The sequence below is a fragment of the Eucyclogobius newberryi genome, unplaced genomic scaffold (genome assembly GCF_026437365.1).
Source record: "Eucyclogobius newberryi isolate DKJ021-1_F unplaced genomic scaffold, fEucNew1.0.hap1 SCAF_13, whole genome shotgun sequence".
Lineage (NCBI taxonomy): Eukaryota > Metazoa > Chordata > Actinopteri > Gobiiformes > Gobiidae > Eucyclogobius > Eucyclogobius newberryi.
In genome coordinates this window covers 26,938,888-26,955,853 of record NW_027315757.1, presented here as the reverse complement: position 1 = coordinate 26,955,853, position 16,966 = coordinate 26,938,888, and the positions used below count along the sequence as shown (strand labels likewise).

General features: G+C 41.5%; 1 protein-coding gene across 5 annotated transcripts in view; it reads right to left on the bottom strand.

Moving 5' to 3' along the window:
• Nucleotides 1–4,116: 4,116 nt before the first annotated feature.
• The window catches only part of adgrl1a (adhesion G protein-coupled receptor L1a), an 80,500-nt gene continuing 67,650 nt past the window's right edge, over nucleotides 4,117–16,966 (bottom strand). For 2 of the 5 annotated variants that reach the window (XM_072443168.1, XM_072443169.1), the window contains 9 exons: nucleotides 16,374–16,594; nucleotides 16,027–16,093; nucleotides 15,540–15,631; nucleotides 14,751–14,919; nucleotides 13,656–13,811; nucleotides 11,854–11,950; nucleotides 7,980–8,102; nucleotides 6,189–6,206; nucleotides 4,117–6,068 (listed from right to left, as the gene is read on the bottom strand). In XM_072443168.1, coding sequence (XP_072299269.1) covers nucleotides 5,188–6,068; nucleotides 6,189–6,206; nucleotides 7,980–8,102; nucleotides 11,854–11,950; nucleotides 13,656–13,811; nucleotides 14,751–14,919; nucleotides 15,540–15,631; nucleotides 16,027–16,093; nucleotides 16,374–16,594 — 1,824 coding nt within the window. In that variant the 3' untranslated portion in view covers nucleotides 4,117–5,187. Of the gene's footprint in view, nucleotides 6,069–6,157; nucleotides 6,207–7,961; nucleotides 8,103–11,853; nucleotides 11,951–13,655; nucleotides 13,812–14,750; nucleotides 14,920–15,539; nucleotides 15,632–16,026; nucleotides 16,094–16,373; nucleotides 16,595–16,966 lie in introns of all 5 variants that reach the window. The other 3 variants (XM_072443171.1, XM_072443170.1, XM_072443172.1) reach the window with 3 other exon arrangements.

The following is a 16,966-nucleotide window of genomic DNA, read 5'->3' as shown; positions in this document are numbered from 1 at the left end:
TTCACTGTCACTTTCGAGCCAACTGCTGCTGTGATTTTGGGCGTTACCATAATAAATAGAATTTAATGAACTGAACTATAATACAAGCAGAACTTTATTTAACATGTTGTTCATTGTTAAACTCAATATTTATCTAAAACAGCTTAGTGATAGAAACAAGTCCATTGTCGTGGAAGAGGAAGTGCTCGGGCCTCCATTGGACCACAACACAGAATAAATGAAGGACTCAATCAGATTACAGCCTTGAGTAAACTGATGATGAGGAAACACTGTTGTAACAATGTTAAAAATGCGCAGAAAACGTTTTAGCATAATATGTCTCCTTTAAAGACAGTTTAAAGCTATTCGCAGTCTATATTTTGACTTGTATCGGTTCAGCTGTAATCAACTGACATATGATTAATAAAGTAAAACATTTATATATATACAGATCATACAATTGCGAGATAGTATTACATATACTAACTCCAACCATAACGCCGTAAATGTTAACAAACCGATTTAGTGGACATTTTCTCCCGCACTAATTTACAGTCGTCCAACCATTTAAACTTGCACAATGGCTCCCTCACAACAAAATGTTTGCTAACACAGCCGGGCGCGAGCGAGTTCACTGTGGTAAATTAGTACCTTCTGCGTTATTGTAATGAAAGGTTTTGGAAGGGTCTGAATGCTGCTGGAACTCCCATCCTGCTATTCTACAAATCGTTAGCGTGGGCCCGGACATTTCTAACGTATAATCACGATCATCCAACACCACAATACAGTACGCCGCTGTTTATTGAGATATTAATCCAGGGATAAACAAACCCTTTGACAAAACAAATTAACACTAACAACACCGCACTAATGGAGTCGGCTGAGATTGATATTAAAATTGGTACGAGGGAAAAAAAATAGTGACGTATGATATTGCCTCTCCTGTGGGTTGTTGCTTCCCCAGGGCAAGTCCCGAAAGAACACTATCAGCACATTAAGTCAAATGCAGTAGATGGAACAGGAGCAGGCTTAATGGTGATGGCTGTGAGGAGGAGAATGATGATTATGATGAGGGCTCTCTGGTGGGGCGGCGAACACAGACCCAAGTGAACTGTTCTATCTGTGAGGAAATAGACTTGTCCTCTGTCGACTGGCAAACACACGAGGAGGTGAGCAGGGCAGGGCAGGGCAGGGCATGGCAGGGTAACGCAGGGCAGGGCAGGGCATCGCAGGGCTAAATGTTCGATAACATAAAAGCCAACTTATGTTTGTAGATGGACAAGCTTCTTAAAATAAATTTGAAAAGGGTATAAAGCAGAATTCGTCTTTCTTTCTTTTTTAAGTGTGTTGCAAAACCACCTGAAAGCATGTTCCAATTACAAGTCTGAATCTAATGGCTTTATAGATGCTGCTTTTTCCCGTTTGGCAACATTTCTCTATTTTTATGTTCATTATTTTTTTTCAATTAATATGAAATGAGCTCTCTACTCTAATAAAACATATTTGTAAGGCTCATTGCCTTGCCTTAATTAGTATTATTGTAATTATTATTATTAAATAAATAAATATATTGATTTATCTATTTATCCATTTATCTATTTTTCAAAATAAAAACCAAAAAGACCCAGACAAGACCAGGGAAAAACTAATTAGGTAAAATTGAAAACAAGGCATCCAATGAAAAAGAGAGTGGCAGCATTTCTTAGTATTTAGGTTTAAGGTAGGTTTGACAACTTTAAACATTTTCAGCATTATCTAAATGATGTTACAGTGAATATTACCCAGGAAAGCAGGGACAGTTAAAGGTGCACAATGTAACTTTTCTGATGGGAGTAAAGTTATCCATCTTAAATGTCTGTAGGTGTTTTTATTGCTGAAAAGCATGTGTGGCTCTCCATAGGGTCTCATCTATAACAATAATGTACATATAATATAATGTAATACTTACTAATCTACTACTACTTTTCATCTGTTCGAGTTCATTTGCTTTCTGCCTCATGACTGACAGCATTTTTGGACCGGACCATTCCTTTCCGAGTCAAGTTGTGTTTTTATAGTCCGCAAACTAAACGTGGAGAATCACATAAGTAGCATTGTTGTACGCACGCTTTTGAAATAAAACTCTTGATCTGTAACTTGGTCTGGTGATTGTCTCCATGGCACTTCAAGTTTAATACCGCACTTTGGAAGATTCCAGGCCAAGCAATACCATATTCAGGCGCAGACACTCCAATAAAGTTGCATAGTGCACCTTTAAGCCCCGGTTTGACATGTTTTAAAAAATAGCGTTCTCACACATTCTTTTAAACATTTTTCTGTGTTTAACCCGTCCTTCTTTTTGGCTTCAGGAGTGGAGGCTAAATTGTGTCCTTTACGCTGCTCAGAAGTGGGACATTGAGCCAAATGTCACATACAAGTGGCTGCATTCGCTTTCTCCTCACGTTCTGTCCAAATACTATCGCACTTTTTCACCGGGCCCAGGTTTTTACGGATGAGACTGCGAAAAAACAATGCCATGAATAAATCAAAATACATTTAAATATTAATAACACGCATAAAACGAATAAATAAAGCATAACAAATGTCTATAAATACAACTCAGAACTGTTTTAAAGGTCAGGTAGATGTGGTGAGGCAAAATTAACCTTCCCAGTGGGTTTTATTTTTGTAGTTTCTCAAGTGGCTTACACAAGGTGGAATATTAGAAATGTGTTGTGTCTCAATCATTCAAAGCCACTTGTCATGTTCACGGACCGCGCTCCTTGTCTGTCCCGGGGCAGTCAGGTCAATCCACCTTTATCACAAAAACCTGAACACCACGTCCATTTGTGCGCATTTATATCATCTGGAATTCAGTTTGCCCTTTGAGGTTCTACGTCAACACGCAGAGACGGAGGGAACTGTATTGTGTGCATCCATTCTATCCTCAAATTACATCGCAGTTATATTCTAATTTGTACTCAAGTTGATATTCCATTCACAAAACGACACAGTGCTTTGTAGATGCAGAGCTACAGGAGGTTTCTATGTTGTCAAGAGTGTGTACTGTGTGTCAGTGGGTCTGGAAACGAGCTGGAAACCCAATTGCTTCATGGATGCCGTTGTTTCCCACAATGCCTTTCTGCTCCTCTGAGGCACAGTCTGACATTTGGCAACGTGTCTTTCACTGTTCAAACACCTCCCACTTCCACCTCCCCAGACGCCTCCAGCTAATCATCCCGGAAGGTTCAAAGGTCGGACACAAACTAGCGAACTAGCTAAGGTTTAATTGCCAGACAAACTAGAAATGTCTGTAAAATGTATACCAGTATTTGACAGTTTACAATATAACTTTTTTCATGTTTATTTTTAATCAGCTCTTTGTCCAGCATTTCCCCTGTAAATGATATACTCAATATTAAATGTTGCTATATTGTTAGATGGATTTTCATTTTATGTCAGTGTGAACAGACTGTGTTCCTGGTATATTAAAGGTGCTCTATGTAACTTCTCTAGTTGGGAGGCTGCAACCTGCTTGTTTCCATGGCGATGAAATTACTTTGCCTGGAATGTTACACGGAATAATTCACTTTAAAAAGTATTATTGCTTAAAAATACCTTGAGAAACATGCATAATTATTCTGAGCGGCATCACCTCTCCACAGATCTGACCTGTAATGTAGCCTGGTGGTGTCTGCTGCTTGTCTTCATTGAGGTTAAATACACATACTGTAAAACAATACAACATCTCCATGGAGACAAGAGGCAACACGGTGCACCTTTAACAGGACAAGACAAAGAGAACTATAAAATAAAATAAAACAAGTGAGATGAATCTAAAAGTTCTTTTGTAAACCATCTGCGACAGCGCTTTACTGTATAAAATATTGATCAACTCTATAAATTAAATACATAAATAATACAAATGGTAAACTTTCCTGTAATTTGATTTATTTGTTAAAAAAGTCAACTTTACTACGATGATATTTACCATTTCCACCTCTTTTTCAGCGTAATCTCCTTCGTAACCTGCAGTAAAAGCCCAGGCGCACTGCAGCTCTCCAACAGAAATGTGCTTTGTGGAAACTCCATTAGTGTCGTTGTGTCGGCTGCGAAAGAGCAAGGGACCAGCAAAAGGGAGACAGTAATGTACTTCAGTCACAAACTCCAAAACATTTTATTTTCAGTCTTCAGTTTGTTGCAAATACAAGAATTCATTTCTCAAGTTATGCTGCTTTTGTTGCTTTTGATCATCTGGTGTGTCTATTTACATGGTAGGAATAAAGTAGATTCTTGTGTGGCTCCTATGTACACCGTTATACTATACCAATGACCAGTGAATCTGTGGCATTTCATCATTTGGTTTCACACAACCACACACAGAAACAAGTCCACTTCCAACTGGCTAGGCTGAACACAAAAGTCCTGAGGGTCTGGGAGCATCACGCGCTCTCAGCCCCCAATAGTCAACGAATGGAATACTCTCTTAAAAAACAATAGCAATGCAGTCATTTTTAAATGCCTAAAGCAAACGACCAGAGAGAAGAGCGAAGAGGACAGGCCAGTCTTGGGCGGGGGGTCGCGTCGTCAGCCCCCGCACATTAGAGTCCGTGTTCACCTCCCTTTTTTTGTACATAGTCCCGCTAGTTATCTATTCACAGCAAAGCATCAAGGCAACTCCACTGATTCCATTACTGATCTTCACGATGAGCACTTCTGATGAGTGGCTGTGTGCACATTTGCCTTGAGACAGTTCTACTTTCTGTTCTGGCTCAATACAAGATATTTTTGGCAACAATAAAGACATTTTTGTGTGACATGATTTTGTAGGTTATAATTGTGTACTAGACGGCCTCTCTCCACAGTGACTACTCCTATCAGATGATGAACTATGGACGGTAAGAAAAGGAAAGGAGACAATACAAAATCATAATGTCATCTCTGGAGGCAGGTTTGAAGATAAATTACATAAAAATCTTAACAAACACATATCTGAAGGTAAAAGGGGAAACGGGTACATTCAGATTGCTGGACTTGGCCTTAAGGAACCACAGGAAAGTGGGGCGTACAGGAGAGGGGGCACCTCTCCAACATGATGGGGGTCAAAAACGCCCCCTAAAGGTCACCTTTAGGTAAATCAGAGTCAGAGATAAAGGCATCCAAACATCAGAGAGGCGAGGCAGGAGGCGGGCCCATCACAATAGTCCCCAGCTTCCTGTCGGGCCACAGTCACAGGCTCGTGACCAGCTGCATCTGTCCGTCTCCCTCACTGTGGGGGGGCTCAAGAGCAGGGGGGCCCTCCCTGCTCGGCCTCCGGGGCGCGGCCTGATAGAAGGTCTGCATTGGGGCCCCGCGGGAGCCCAGCGCGGGACGTCCCGAGCTGTAGTAGAGTTCCTCAGGGGGCTGTGCGGATCGGGGCACCACCTCCAGGGGCTCGGGGCTGCTGTCGGGATAGGGTGAGTCTCGCAGGTTGGTGATGCTGGTGTACAGGGAGTCACGGGCCGGGGAGTCTGCGCCCCTACTTCCCCCCTGCCCGGCCGCGCTCTGTCCACTGGTCCCACTGTGCCCACTGTGCCCCAGGCTCTCAGTGAGGTCGGCTGTGTAGCTCTCTGACTCCTCTGCGTCGCTCTGGTACAGCACAGACTGGGCCTGCTGCAGTAACAGAGGCTCCTCCAGCGCCTTGTACAGCAGCTCCACGTCCTGTGGGGTGCGCTGGTGCCCCTCTCTAAGGAAGTCCTCGTCCTCATCCAGGCTCAGAGAAGGTTCCACCGGACCCCGGCAAAGCCCAGGGTGAGCGCGATTCATGTTAGCACACTTTCGGTCCGCTTGATCTCCCCCTCCTCCTCCTCCTCTTAGGTTGTTGTGCACAAGTTCTGAGATGATCATCTTCTCAAAGGCCGCAGCGTCTGACAGGTTTCTGTTGACTCCACCCCCCAGAGTCTCAGTCCCGCGAGGGTTCAACAGAGGAGGGCTGTTCCTGTCTCCGCTCAGGAAGTCACAGCTGCCCCCCGCCCCGGGCCCAATGCGCAGGGAGTAGCTGTTGTTGAAGTTACCATTGAGAGGCAGGGTTTCCATCCCACAGGGGTCGCGGCCTTTGGACAGCGTGCTCTCTGGACCCAAACACACACAGCACACGCACTCATTATTCCAAAGTGGGACAAAAGCATATTATATTTTAATTATAAGATGAGACGCTTACAGCAGAGTGAACTGTGGTGAGCTACACTTACTTGGGTCGCGAAAGGTTCCTGTGCATCAAATGGAAAGTCATGCAAAACAAAAAGAAAGTACAAGCTTAGTAAGTGTTTTAGGCGTGTAGCGACATCACAGTGACTTAAAACATTCAGTTTGTAATGTTTTAGAAGAATAACATTAACAGCATCACATGTCCTTGTCATCCACTCTTCACTGTCTCATCCACACAAACTTCCACCAGCTGTGGCCCACACAGCCTCTTCCTGGTTTAGTCAACTGACGGAAAACTTTGTAAGACTTTTATATTTATTTACTGTTGTCAGTAAATAAATATAAAAGTGCCTGAATGAATGAATAAATGATCGATTCACAGAAGTCGCAGCAGTGTTTATCTAATCACTTCACCAAACCATAAGCAGAGCCGCAGCCATCTCCCTCAGACAGCCAGGATCATGTCTACTGTTAAAATTTAATGCAGAGTTTGACTTTAATCAACGTTCTTATTCTGGAGTGCGGTGGGTAATTAGACATTGTAATGAAGCGCACCCCACACTTTCTCTCCCACTCAGTCCTAAAACCATCATGGCTGCCGAGCCTGTGGCCATCAGGCCTGACGTATTGTGCAGAGAGCCTCTAAAATATTAAATGCAAATGCTGCCTTAACTTCCTCCTCACACTTTGTGGCTGAACACTGCTGCTGTATTCTGTATTCTGTGATACACCGCACAGGCAGCCATTTCAGGGATGTAGATACAGGAGCAGAGGTGGGTAAAATGATCAAAATGTGTACTCAAGTAAGAGTACTATTACTTCAATAATATTACTCAAGTTAAAGAACAAAGTACAGGTACATGAGTAAGAGTAAGTAAATATTTGGGGAAATGATTACTCAAGAGTAACTGTTGTGACGTAACATCTGACAATTACATCAACATTTGAAGTAGATGTAATTGTAACGACAAAATTATTAATCAGGCTCAAATCTGGTATTTTCAAAGGATTGACACAAAAATGTGAAGAAACAAATTCATATTCATATAAGGAGTGGTTCAAGAAACTCAAATGTTAAAATGATTTAATATTAACGTTTTTGTCATTTACTTACTCATAGAGGGAATGGGAACCAACACATTTACATAAGAGTACTGTTACTTCAAACTCAATATTACTCAAGTAAAGGTATGATATCAAGAGTACAATTTCTTCAAAAAGTTACTCAATTAAATGTGAAAAACAAATGTACCCACCTCTGCCCCGAGCGTTACACTGTGGGCTGAAATACAACTAAACCATTTCCAATACGCCTTTGCCCTGTTGTTAAATGAAACAACAGGCATAACCTACTGCAGCAGAATTGGTTAAATTTAATGAAGAGCAAGAGAACCTCATTTTCTACTGGGCCACCAAAACATAAATATTGTTTTGTTTTTTTTAAATAGAAAAGTAAGTGTGTTTTGGCAGGTGCACTCGTCACTAGGGCGCACGCCAATTTCCACCGCGCTACCGTCATTAAAACGACTTCACTTCCACAAAGAGAGGTGGAAGAAAAGTGCGGCGTTTTGTGGCAGGCGCAGCTGTAGCTAAAGTTCCAATCAATTTGCACTCTTTTTTTTTTTCAACAGAGTCTCTGGATCTGGGCAGATGGCGGCCGATTCTGGCGGTGCTTGGCTCTGTTTTGTTTGGTCTGGTGCGTCCGCCTGACAGCTACATCATTTCAGGAGAAAAACGCCAGGTACACGGGGCGCACGCGGGACCACAGCTGTGTGAACGCACGCGCCGTGTCTCGCTCTGACGTACGCGGATGCAACGTGGAGATACACACTAACCGGTGGAGTTGAAGACGCCGGGGGACGGAGGGGTGAAGCTCTCCGCCAGCAGCGTGTTGTAGGGGGACGTGCCGGAGCGCGTCTGCAGCACGGGGTTCGTCAGGAGGTGGTTACCCATAGTCGCTGTGTGACGAAAAAACAAACCATAAGTGTCCATTAAATATATGCAAATACGCCACCGTGCTCTCAATAGGTGTAACAAATTCACAGAGTCAATAATAAAATCCGCTATCATAAAAAATATTTACTGTTTATCCATTCTGGGGTTATTTTTTTATGATGTTGCGCCTTTATAGAGTAATGCATTTCACAGTGTAGCCCTGGATGTTTACGCCTGCTGATTGTAACCTTTGAGTAACAAATAAAATGGCAGCCGACAGGTAATGTTTAAAAGCGTTGCCATTCATTTGTATTCCCTCCTTTCCTTTTACTCGCGACAATGTAGCCAGATGGGGGCAAAAACTGTATTGCCTGCCATTATGTAGTCTTGGGGTGCAGCCATCGAAACACAGTTAATTTCACAGTGGAAATGTAAATGCCAGCAACACAAGACAAATATATATAGTGTAGTGTAATGTCCATGTATGTCGGCAGCCTGAGGCGACTGGAACAGAAATGGCATGAAATTAAAAATAGGACAGCATGACGGAGAGTATTCAGGGGCAACCTTCAGGTCTGGTGTGCGCCGTTCATCACACAAAGAGACATCAGCGAATCTAACGACAACAACAAAAAAAACGGGAAAAAATGCGCTGGCACTCGAATATTTATTTGTCATTTCCACTCCCGGCCCGTCGTTTTTTGGCACAATCGTGCATCTTCTGGCTCGCTCAGCTGTGTCTTCAATTAGCTGTGTTCTAAAGCCAGATTTTTAAATTCATCCACAACAGAGATGGGGCTGGGATTTGCAGCGTGTTTTGTACCTAATAGGAGTGTGTGTACATGAAGCTCTGCAGGGGCTGTATGTAGCACTGGTTGGAGCCGGCACGGTGGGGGGTCGCTGGATAAAATACCATGAAAGCATCAGAACAAGGGCCGTGACTAAATGCATAAAATTTGAAGCTTTTATGCAAATGTGGGCAAGTCCTTCAAAGTCAGTGCATTGTGTTCAGTTCTATGCTTAGACTCATAAAGGGCCTAATGATGCTAATGGGATGGAGGAGGTACTCGAATCTGTCTTCATGTTATCGTTGAAAAGAACTTTTTATGTGTAGAAACATGTGCCGCAGCTAAATTTACTTAAACTTTTACTATATGGCTACTGCTACTTCTACTATGACTACTTATCAACAGCTCCTGCTTTTTGTACTGATTTTACTACTACAACCTGCCTTCAAGGAAGGCAGGTTGTAGTAGTAAACTACAACCTGCCGTTGCAGTAGTAGTAAACTACAACCTTCAAGGAACTTCCTGCCTCAAGGACAGGAAGTTCTCCTCCATGTAAAATAAAACTACTCATAGGGACATTTTTTTACAAGTTGTTTCTGGGGAAAACAAACAAGAAAAAGGACAAAATGTATAAAAATATATAATAACTACACCTTAATTGCCCTTAATAACGCATGAGCAAAGACATTGTAGACATAATGAACAAATAGCTGATTAAGAATGTTTCAGGCTGAGTAATATGTACCGGTATATAATGATTAATAAGCCTGGATTTTTCTTAGTAAACTAATAGATCATAATGTGTAGTTATTACCAATTCTTATTATTTGTTTATTTTCTTTCTGATTACCATTTCCCCAAGATGTAAAGTTAACTTTTAAAAAATGGTTGTGTAAAAATAATGCTACCAGAGCAAACCAGTGTGCTTAACAGAACAAAATGCATGCTTTTAAACACTGGTGAAATCTTTAGCATGTTTCACTACGTATTATCATAAAATCATATCACAACGTTTTAGTCACTTTTTGACAGAAAACAAGTCCAACAGGGGAAATTGCGAGAAGTCATATGCACGTCTCAACATATCAGACGTATTAATCACCATTGTCAGGAGGAAACTGCAGTTCAAACAGGAGTCAAACGGAAAAAATCAAAGTGCGGTGCTGGAATGACAGCGCTAGACTGGAACGAGGCTTCTTTAATGACTAATCCATGATGTTGGTTCTCTCACCCTCCAACCTCTGTGTCTCTCAGCTCTCTGCCAACAGACAAACTTCTCTCTGAAGGAGATGCTCCACCGTGCACATGTTTGACAGCACAACACTTGCCTCTCCTGGTTGTGTGTCTGCTGATTGCTGTATCGTGACGACCCCCCCCCCCCCACACACACACACCCCGACTCTCTCATCCATTCTCATCCCAACACATACAGCTCCTCTTCCTCACCCATCTTCGTCACCCCCTGCCTTGCTCCTGTCGCTCTCCTCAATTAGAATAATTACCCCCTGTTCGCTCGCACGCTAATCAGTTCATTAAAAACAAAATGGATGAAATTAGCATACAGAGTGACGGCTGATTTAGCGACTTGCCTGTGTGTCATCATCAGCGGCGGGGCTAACCCTGTCCTCAACCTGCCGCTGATTCTCACTGCTGAACCCTGATTGTCTATCTTTTCAGAGGTGAAAGCGGTGTTCAGAAGTGGCATTTTCGCCCGTCTCCGGCTCCCAAATACCAGTGTGGCGGGCTGCGTGTGGGTCAGAGGTGGCGGGTGCCTCATTACTGTACATGGATGAGATTGGTGCAAAAGGGGCTTGAGTTGCCACAGGGCTGCGCAATCCAATCTCAAGTCTGTGTAGTGGATAGATTGAACATTTGAAATCAGTTTAGGGCAATTATGTTATCAATTACGGTATTAATTTAATGTGCTTTGTGTCTAGGCAACTGGAATATCAGCTTGAAAGAAGAAAGTAGATATCTGTCGTATTTCAAATTAAAAAGGCTATTCTCGTGGTCAGTGTTGTGCAATGGCATTCTTGTGTGCATAGTATTATATTGTATCACTAAATTACCCTGGTTTATGTCTTGTATAACCGTTGTGTTCCAAACAGCCTGCAGCAACATGAACCGACAGGATTTTGAAGTGGGACTGGTTTTACTGCATGGATTGATTGGATGAGTAATGTAATTGTATTGATATAGTACTTGTCATCTGTATTGGGATTTAAAAAAAAAAAATAAAAAAAAAATCAGATACTAATCAATACTAAAACTAGTATTGAAATTAGTTACTAATTTTAACAAGTATCGATACTAAAAGATATCAAATCAAAAGTGTGACAATGTGACATTTTGTGAACAGTTTTAGAATGATTTTGACCATAATAAAAACTATCATAAGACCACAATGTTTAATCAAAGAAAATACTATTGTTTTATGTGAGAATGTAAGCCTATTGTGTAAAATTCTGAACTAAAAAACGGTGTTATCGAAATCAAAATCAGTGTTGAGAATTGAGTATATTCCTTAGTATCGGAGTTTAAACTTTATATATTGTATTTCATTGACAATTTTGACATAAACTAGTCCAGGAACCGCAGGTGGAAATGAGCAAATTTGCAATAACCTGACACAAAGATATTACCTCTTTAGTGGGTCAGTATTTTTGTGTGCACTGTCCCTGATGACCCAACAAACAATACATTCAAAGTCATTTAAGTCAGCCTGTTTCTTCTGCTGTGAGTCTGTCTGGACATGCACAAGTGACAAGGGAAGTGCCCTGGGAACGGGAGTGACTTGGACTTAAGAAATTAAAAGCTCTAACGATTGTTCAAAATATCTACATGAATATATACTGACAAACGGTAGCTTTTCATTAACACTGCTGTGGTGCGCTGCCTGTGTATCCAAGTGTAAAGTCCTTGGGAATAGTGGGGTGGAAAAGTCATTCAAGCAGAAGCAGATAGCACTGACAGTACAAGGGCTCACCGCGGTTCAGCGTCGGGGTGCTGTTGATATCCCCCGCCATGAACGAAGACTCCGACTGCTTCCGGACCGTGTCGTTCCACATCCGACGGATCCGGCTCTGGAACAACGAGCAGGCGAAAACAGAAAGAGGGAAAGCAGAAAGAGGGAGTAAAAAGAGGGGAGTAGAGATGAAAAGAGCAGCGGAGAAAGGGGAAAAGAGGAGAGAACAAGCGAGAGAGTGAGAGAGCGAAAAAGAGAGCGACGAGACAAGTTATCAACATACAGTAGGAAGTTGGAAGCAAGACTTTGTAACTCAGTGGGGCGGCTGTAATCAGAGCGGCGGGGGTCGCTCTAATCCGCAAAAGAACAATGGCAAACATGGCACACAAAGGCAGAGAGGGAGAGGCGAAATGTCGAGGAGGCGCGATGTTGTGTCACCTTATCAAGAGGAGCCCAATAATCGGGAGATGTCTGACACGATTACAACAGCAGATACAATTGTAGCGGGGTCGTGGCTTATTAAAGGAAGCCTTTGTTTGTTTGCGAGAATAAACAGCGCGTACGAGGGACGCAGCATGTTGTACAGTGATTCCACATTGACGCGTTTTGGTGCCAGTGTCTATCTATAACACAAGTTTTTTTTTTCTCCTAATGAGTCATCGAGTTGAATGAGTGCAGATGACATTTAATACCACATAAAAGCGAATCACAAGAGTATAGAACAGACTAAGGCAAATAAATAATTTCAGAAACGGAGTGGGAAAGTGTAAAGGGATTGTGTATTTCAAAGGAAGATGAAATATTACATTTGTGTCATGCAGGGAGCAATCAGTAATTGATATTATTTGTGATACTTGAAAAAAAATCTGTGTAGCACATATCAGCAGGATATTTCTTTGTTTTTTATACATCTATTCATTTTGGCCGAGCTTGGAAATAGGTTAAGATAGCATCAGGAGATTTTTCATTTCATTGTACTGAGGCAACTCCATTTCCTGTGAAGAAATTATTTTGACACACAAGCAGATTTGGTTTTGTTCGGTCGAAGAAAAAGGAATAAAAAACCTTATAACTCAGTGGGGATGCGAATGGCCTCGAAAAAGGTGAGATATGGGCCCTAACCAGCCTTTTATAACACAATAGAGTTGTATTGTTTTTTAGACAGATCAGGCGTAACATTTTTAGGAGGCATTTGTAAGGCTGAGTGAAAAGTTTGTGTAGAATGTTAGACGAGGTGAAAAGGGCAAGGACTGACCAAGACGAAACACACAAAATGGCTTAATTGGGTCAGAGAATCCCAAATTGGAGCTATGCAGTGCGGTCCAAGAAAGGATAGAGTTAGAAAGATGATCTGCTCCTTGCCAAGTCTAAAGCCAAACTGTGAAACCTTCCAAGCAAAGGCAAAGCAGCCGGCCTGCTGTCTGAACCTGCCTCTGTGCAGGCGAAGAACATCTGCAGATAGAAATGCATTGTTGTGCTAATGCTGCTAATATCTACATTAAGCTAATGCCAACAAAAGCAAAAAATCATATTAAATGTAAATTCTTAAGATGTAAAACATTGTTTGTGTAAATAAATTGATTTAAATGGATTGATATTTTTGGTTGATTTGAGAACCTTTGAGAAGTTGCAGGATAGCAAAAGACAACAAAATAACATTAATAATATAAACATGTAACGTTCCATCGACAGAAAAGTTTCATGGCGCACCTTTAAAGTTTGGAGCTATATTCTATTTCTGCAGTTGTTTTGTTTGCATGTTATAGTTTAAGTTTCAGCCCGGATTTCCCTGCAGGACTGGAGACAGTTGGGAGTGTGTTTACCTGTCGATGTGTGGCGGCGTGGCGGGCCTGGCTGCCGCTGTAGTAGCGGTTGTTGGTGCGGAGGCCGGAGTTCTTGAGCGAGCCGTGGGAGCTGCTGGTGGAAGTGCGACTGCAGCAGTACGAGTGACGCAGACACTTACTGTACTCCTTATGGACCTGGAAGAAACAGGGCTTTTACTCGTAAACACAAACACTTTCAATAGAAGTGGGTGAGGCTTTTAACACATAGCTACAGGGAAGAGTACTTAATGTGAAGGCCACTGTCTGAATAAGATATGCACACGGGCACGCTGCACTGTTACCTTCCCATACTTTGAAATATATTGCATTTATGTTGTTCTTGACTTGTTTTAATGAAAAATAAGAAGTACACTCACATTGTTCTACTTGAACTGTTCACTACCGCCTATTCTTTTGTCCATAGTTTATCATTAGACAATATTTAAAGAAATAAGTGCCATTTTAAAACGTTATTGGAGGCTTGCAGTTTACTCTTTGTGTACTAATGTGTTCAAACGCCAAATGTATTTTACTGCAATCAAATTATTATTTAATAAAACACATATGATGCTTTGTTTCGATAATACTTTGGATGGTTTAGCAAATCAGTAGCAGGCCTTCTTAATGCATGCTACATCTTGTAATCAAAATCAATCAATTACCCATTGCCCTTAGTGTTTTCATATAAGATGAGATGTTCTGCTTTTGGGGGGTATTAGATATTAAACTCACAGATAATTATTTTACATATTGTTCATCATAAACCTCATTATTGATCTGAAAATTGGCTGTTTTACATCTTTTAACCCAAATGTGTGACCTGGAGTCTGAATTTTATTGAATAATTACAAAAAAGGGTGGCGATAGTGTTGTTTTCTGAGCACTCAAGCTTCAAATGCATGCATGCAGGTGTAAAAAATAAATAAATTATCACTCAAAATCCAACTTTGAGTAAGATAACATTGAGCGAACACAGTTACAATATGTACAAAAACTCAAAGGGTCGATTTGGTGCCACATGTCCCCTTAAAGTACCAAACACGCTCACACAAAACCGTAAAGGTGCTTAGTTCACAAAAGCGGGTGAGGCGGTACCTTCTTCTGCAGGGCACAGTGAAAGATGAAGATGAACATGCCCTGGAAGGCGTTGAAGGTGGTGAAGAGGTAGGCCATGATCACTGTGTTCTCATTGATGAAGAGGAGCCCAAACGCCCAGGTGAGTCCGAGGAGGAAGAGCAGCGTGATGGCCCCGAGAGCCCAAGATCTGAAGAGGAAATACCTGTCACTACACCTGTATGCAGTTACTTCAAACTTTGCAACAACCTCTGATCACGGACTAACAACCACGCTCTGTTATTTTCTTGCAAGTTGGGAAAACATTTTGACTCGCTAATAGCATGTTGTAGTATCGAGCTGCCATTGTTTAGCTAACCCACTCGTCAATGTTGAACTTAATGGTGGCTGATACACAAACCGGCACAGAGGGACAACCAAAAACACCTCACATCACTCAAATTTAGGCTTATTTACTAATGATTTGTGGTGAAAAAAGTGCAATGTGTATTTTAGTAGCTTTAATTCCTTGATTTGTTATTCGTGTTTATCTCAAATTTCATCAAACTGACAGAGAAAATGAAGAAATAACACAACAACTCTTGATAGGTCTTGTCAATGGGGGCATGCAATTCTATAGTGTGTATGCAAATAATGGAATAATATAAATAAGATATAGGTAAAATAATAAATAAATAAGTCTAGATAGGAATACACACATACTTTCTGAACGATTTTTTTTTTACATAATTTATCGTATGTATGGCATAGATACATAATAGATCAGCAGCATGAATACTTTATCAAACTGGGTAAATAAGTGGGGCTTACTTTATGTTATCCAGACGACTAGAGTCAGGTTTAAGGGCTGAGGAGTTACGAATCATCTTATGTAATGTCACCATGAGGAACATTAGGTTGAGCTGGGAAGAGATAAAAACAATCAATAATTTACATCAGCATAACACGGTCAAATTATATACATCACATTATTACTACTGATTTTACAAACACAGTCTCCAATGCAATGTTTAAACAATGCTAAAACAACTTAAAGCAAATGTAATAAAAGTCACTGTTTAGTCGCATAATTCTTTCAAGGATTCTGCACCTTTTTGCGTGAAATAAAATGAAGGGAAAAAAGCGTTTACTGAACTACTCATAAGGCAAGCCATATCATATCATTTTTGTTACACCTTTCCATGTTCAATCTTACCATTTCACACTGTCTATTTCACGGTACAGTGCGGGTGATAAGATTTTTTTTTTTGACTGTGATATACTGTAAAAATAGGGACGAAAAGAGAAAGGCTAATACCATAATAACAAATGAAACGGGCCCAATGAAGCTCCAGATGAAGTAGTTATCCACTCGGAGCCAGCATCTGCAGTGGTACAAAGGAGAGGAAGACAGTTTTACACACACACACGCACACACACACACACACCACAGTGCTCACACCACTTTCCTGTCTCTGCGGATTATCTCATGAAAGCTAATCATAGGGCTTTGGCTAAGTGTGTTCAGAAAAAAGGCATTCCACGGGGGAGCGTGCTAGGTCTGTTCACACACACTTCTGCATATTACATATCCGACCGCGGGAATAGCCTAATCCTGCTCCTCTCGATCTGCAAAGGTGCAAAAAGGCCTGGATTCACACGTACGCTTTCTTGGTCCCATAGCTCCGGTAGTCTATCGCGGCTGAGATGCCCACCACCAGCGCGGGGAAGCAGTATCCGCACAGATAGTAGTACTTTTTGCGGGAGTACTCGCTCTCAAAGACCTCGACAAGCATGAGGTAGAGCTGCACGCCTTCCAGACACATCCAGCAGAAGGCGGCCAGGAAGAAGAAATGGAGCAGGCCGGCAAAGATGGGACAGGCGATCTGAAGACAGGGGAAAGGAGAAGCCAAGAGATAGGAAAAAAAGAGGAAGAAAATGTTGTAGAATGGAATTTTTGATCCAAGACACATAGTGATTTGTGGAAAAACAAGATTCTTCAACGTCGTCGAGGTTTTATTATTGACCTCCATTGATTGATACAAACACATTAAAATTTACATTATTTAGTGCAAACGGAATAAAATACACTATGATGTACACGTATACACTATGATCATTAATTTGGTTTATTTGTATTTGTTGTCAGGACAACTATGCCAGGTGCAGTGCCCCTGAACCTATCTCCAGATCTTTAGCCTGGATCTTTGCACGGATTATCTACTTGGAGGATTAGCCAACATCTTACGAAATAAAGT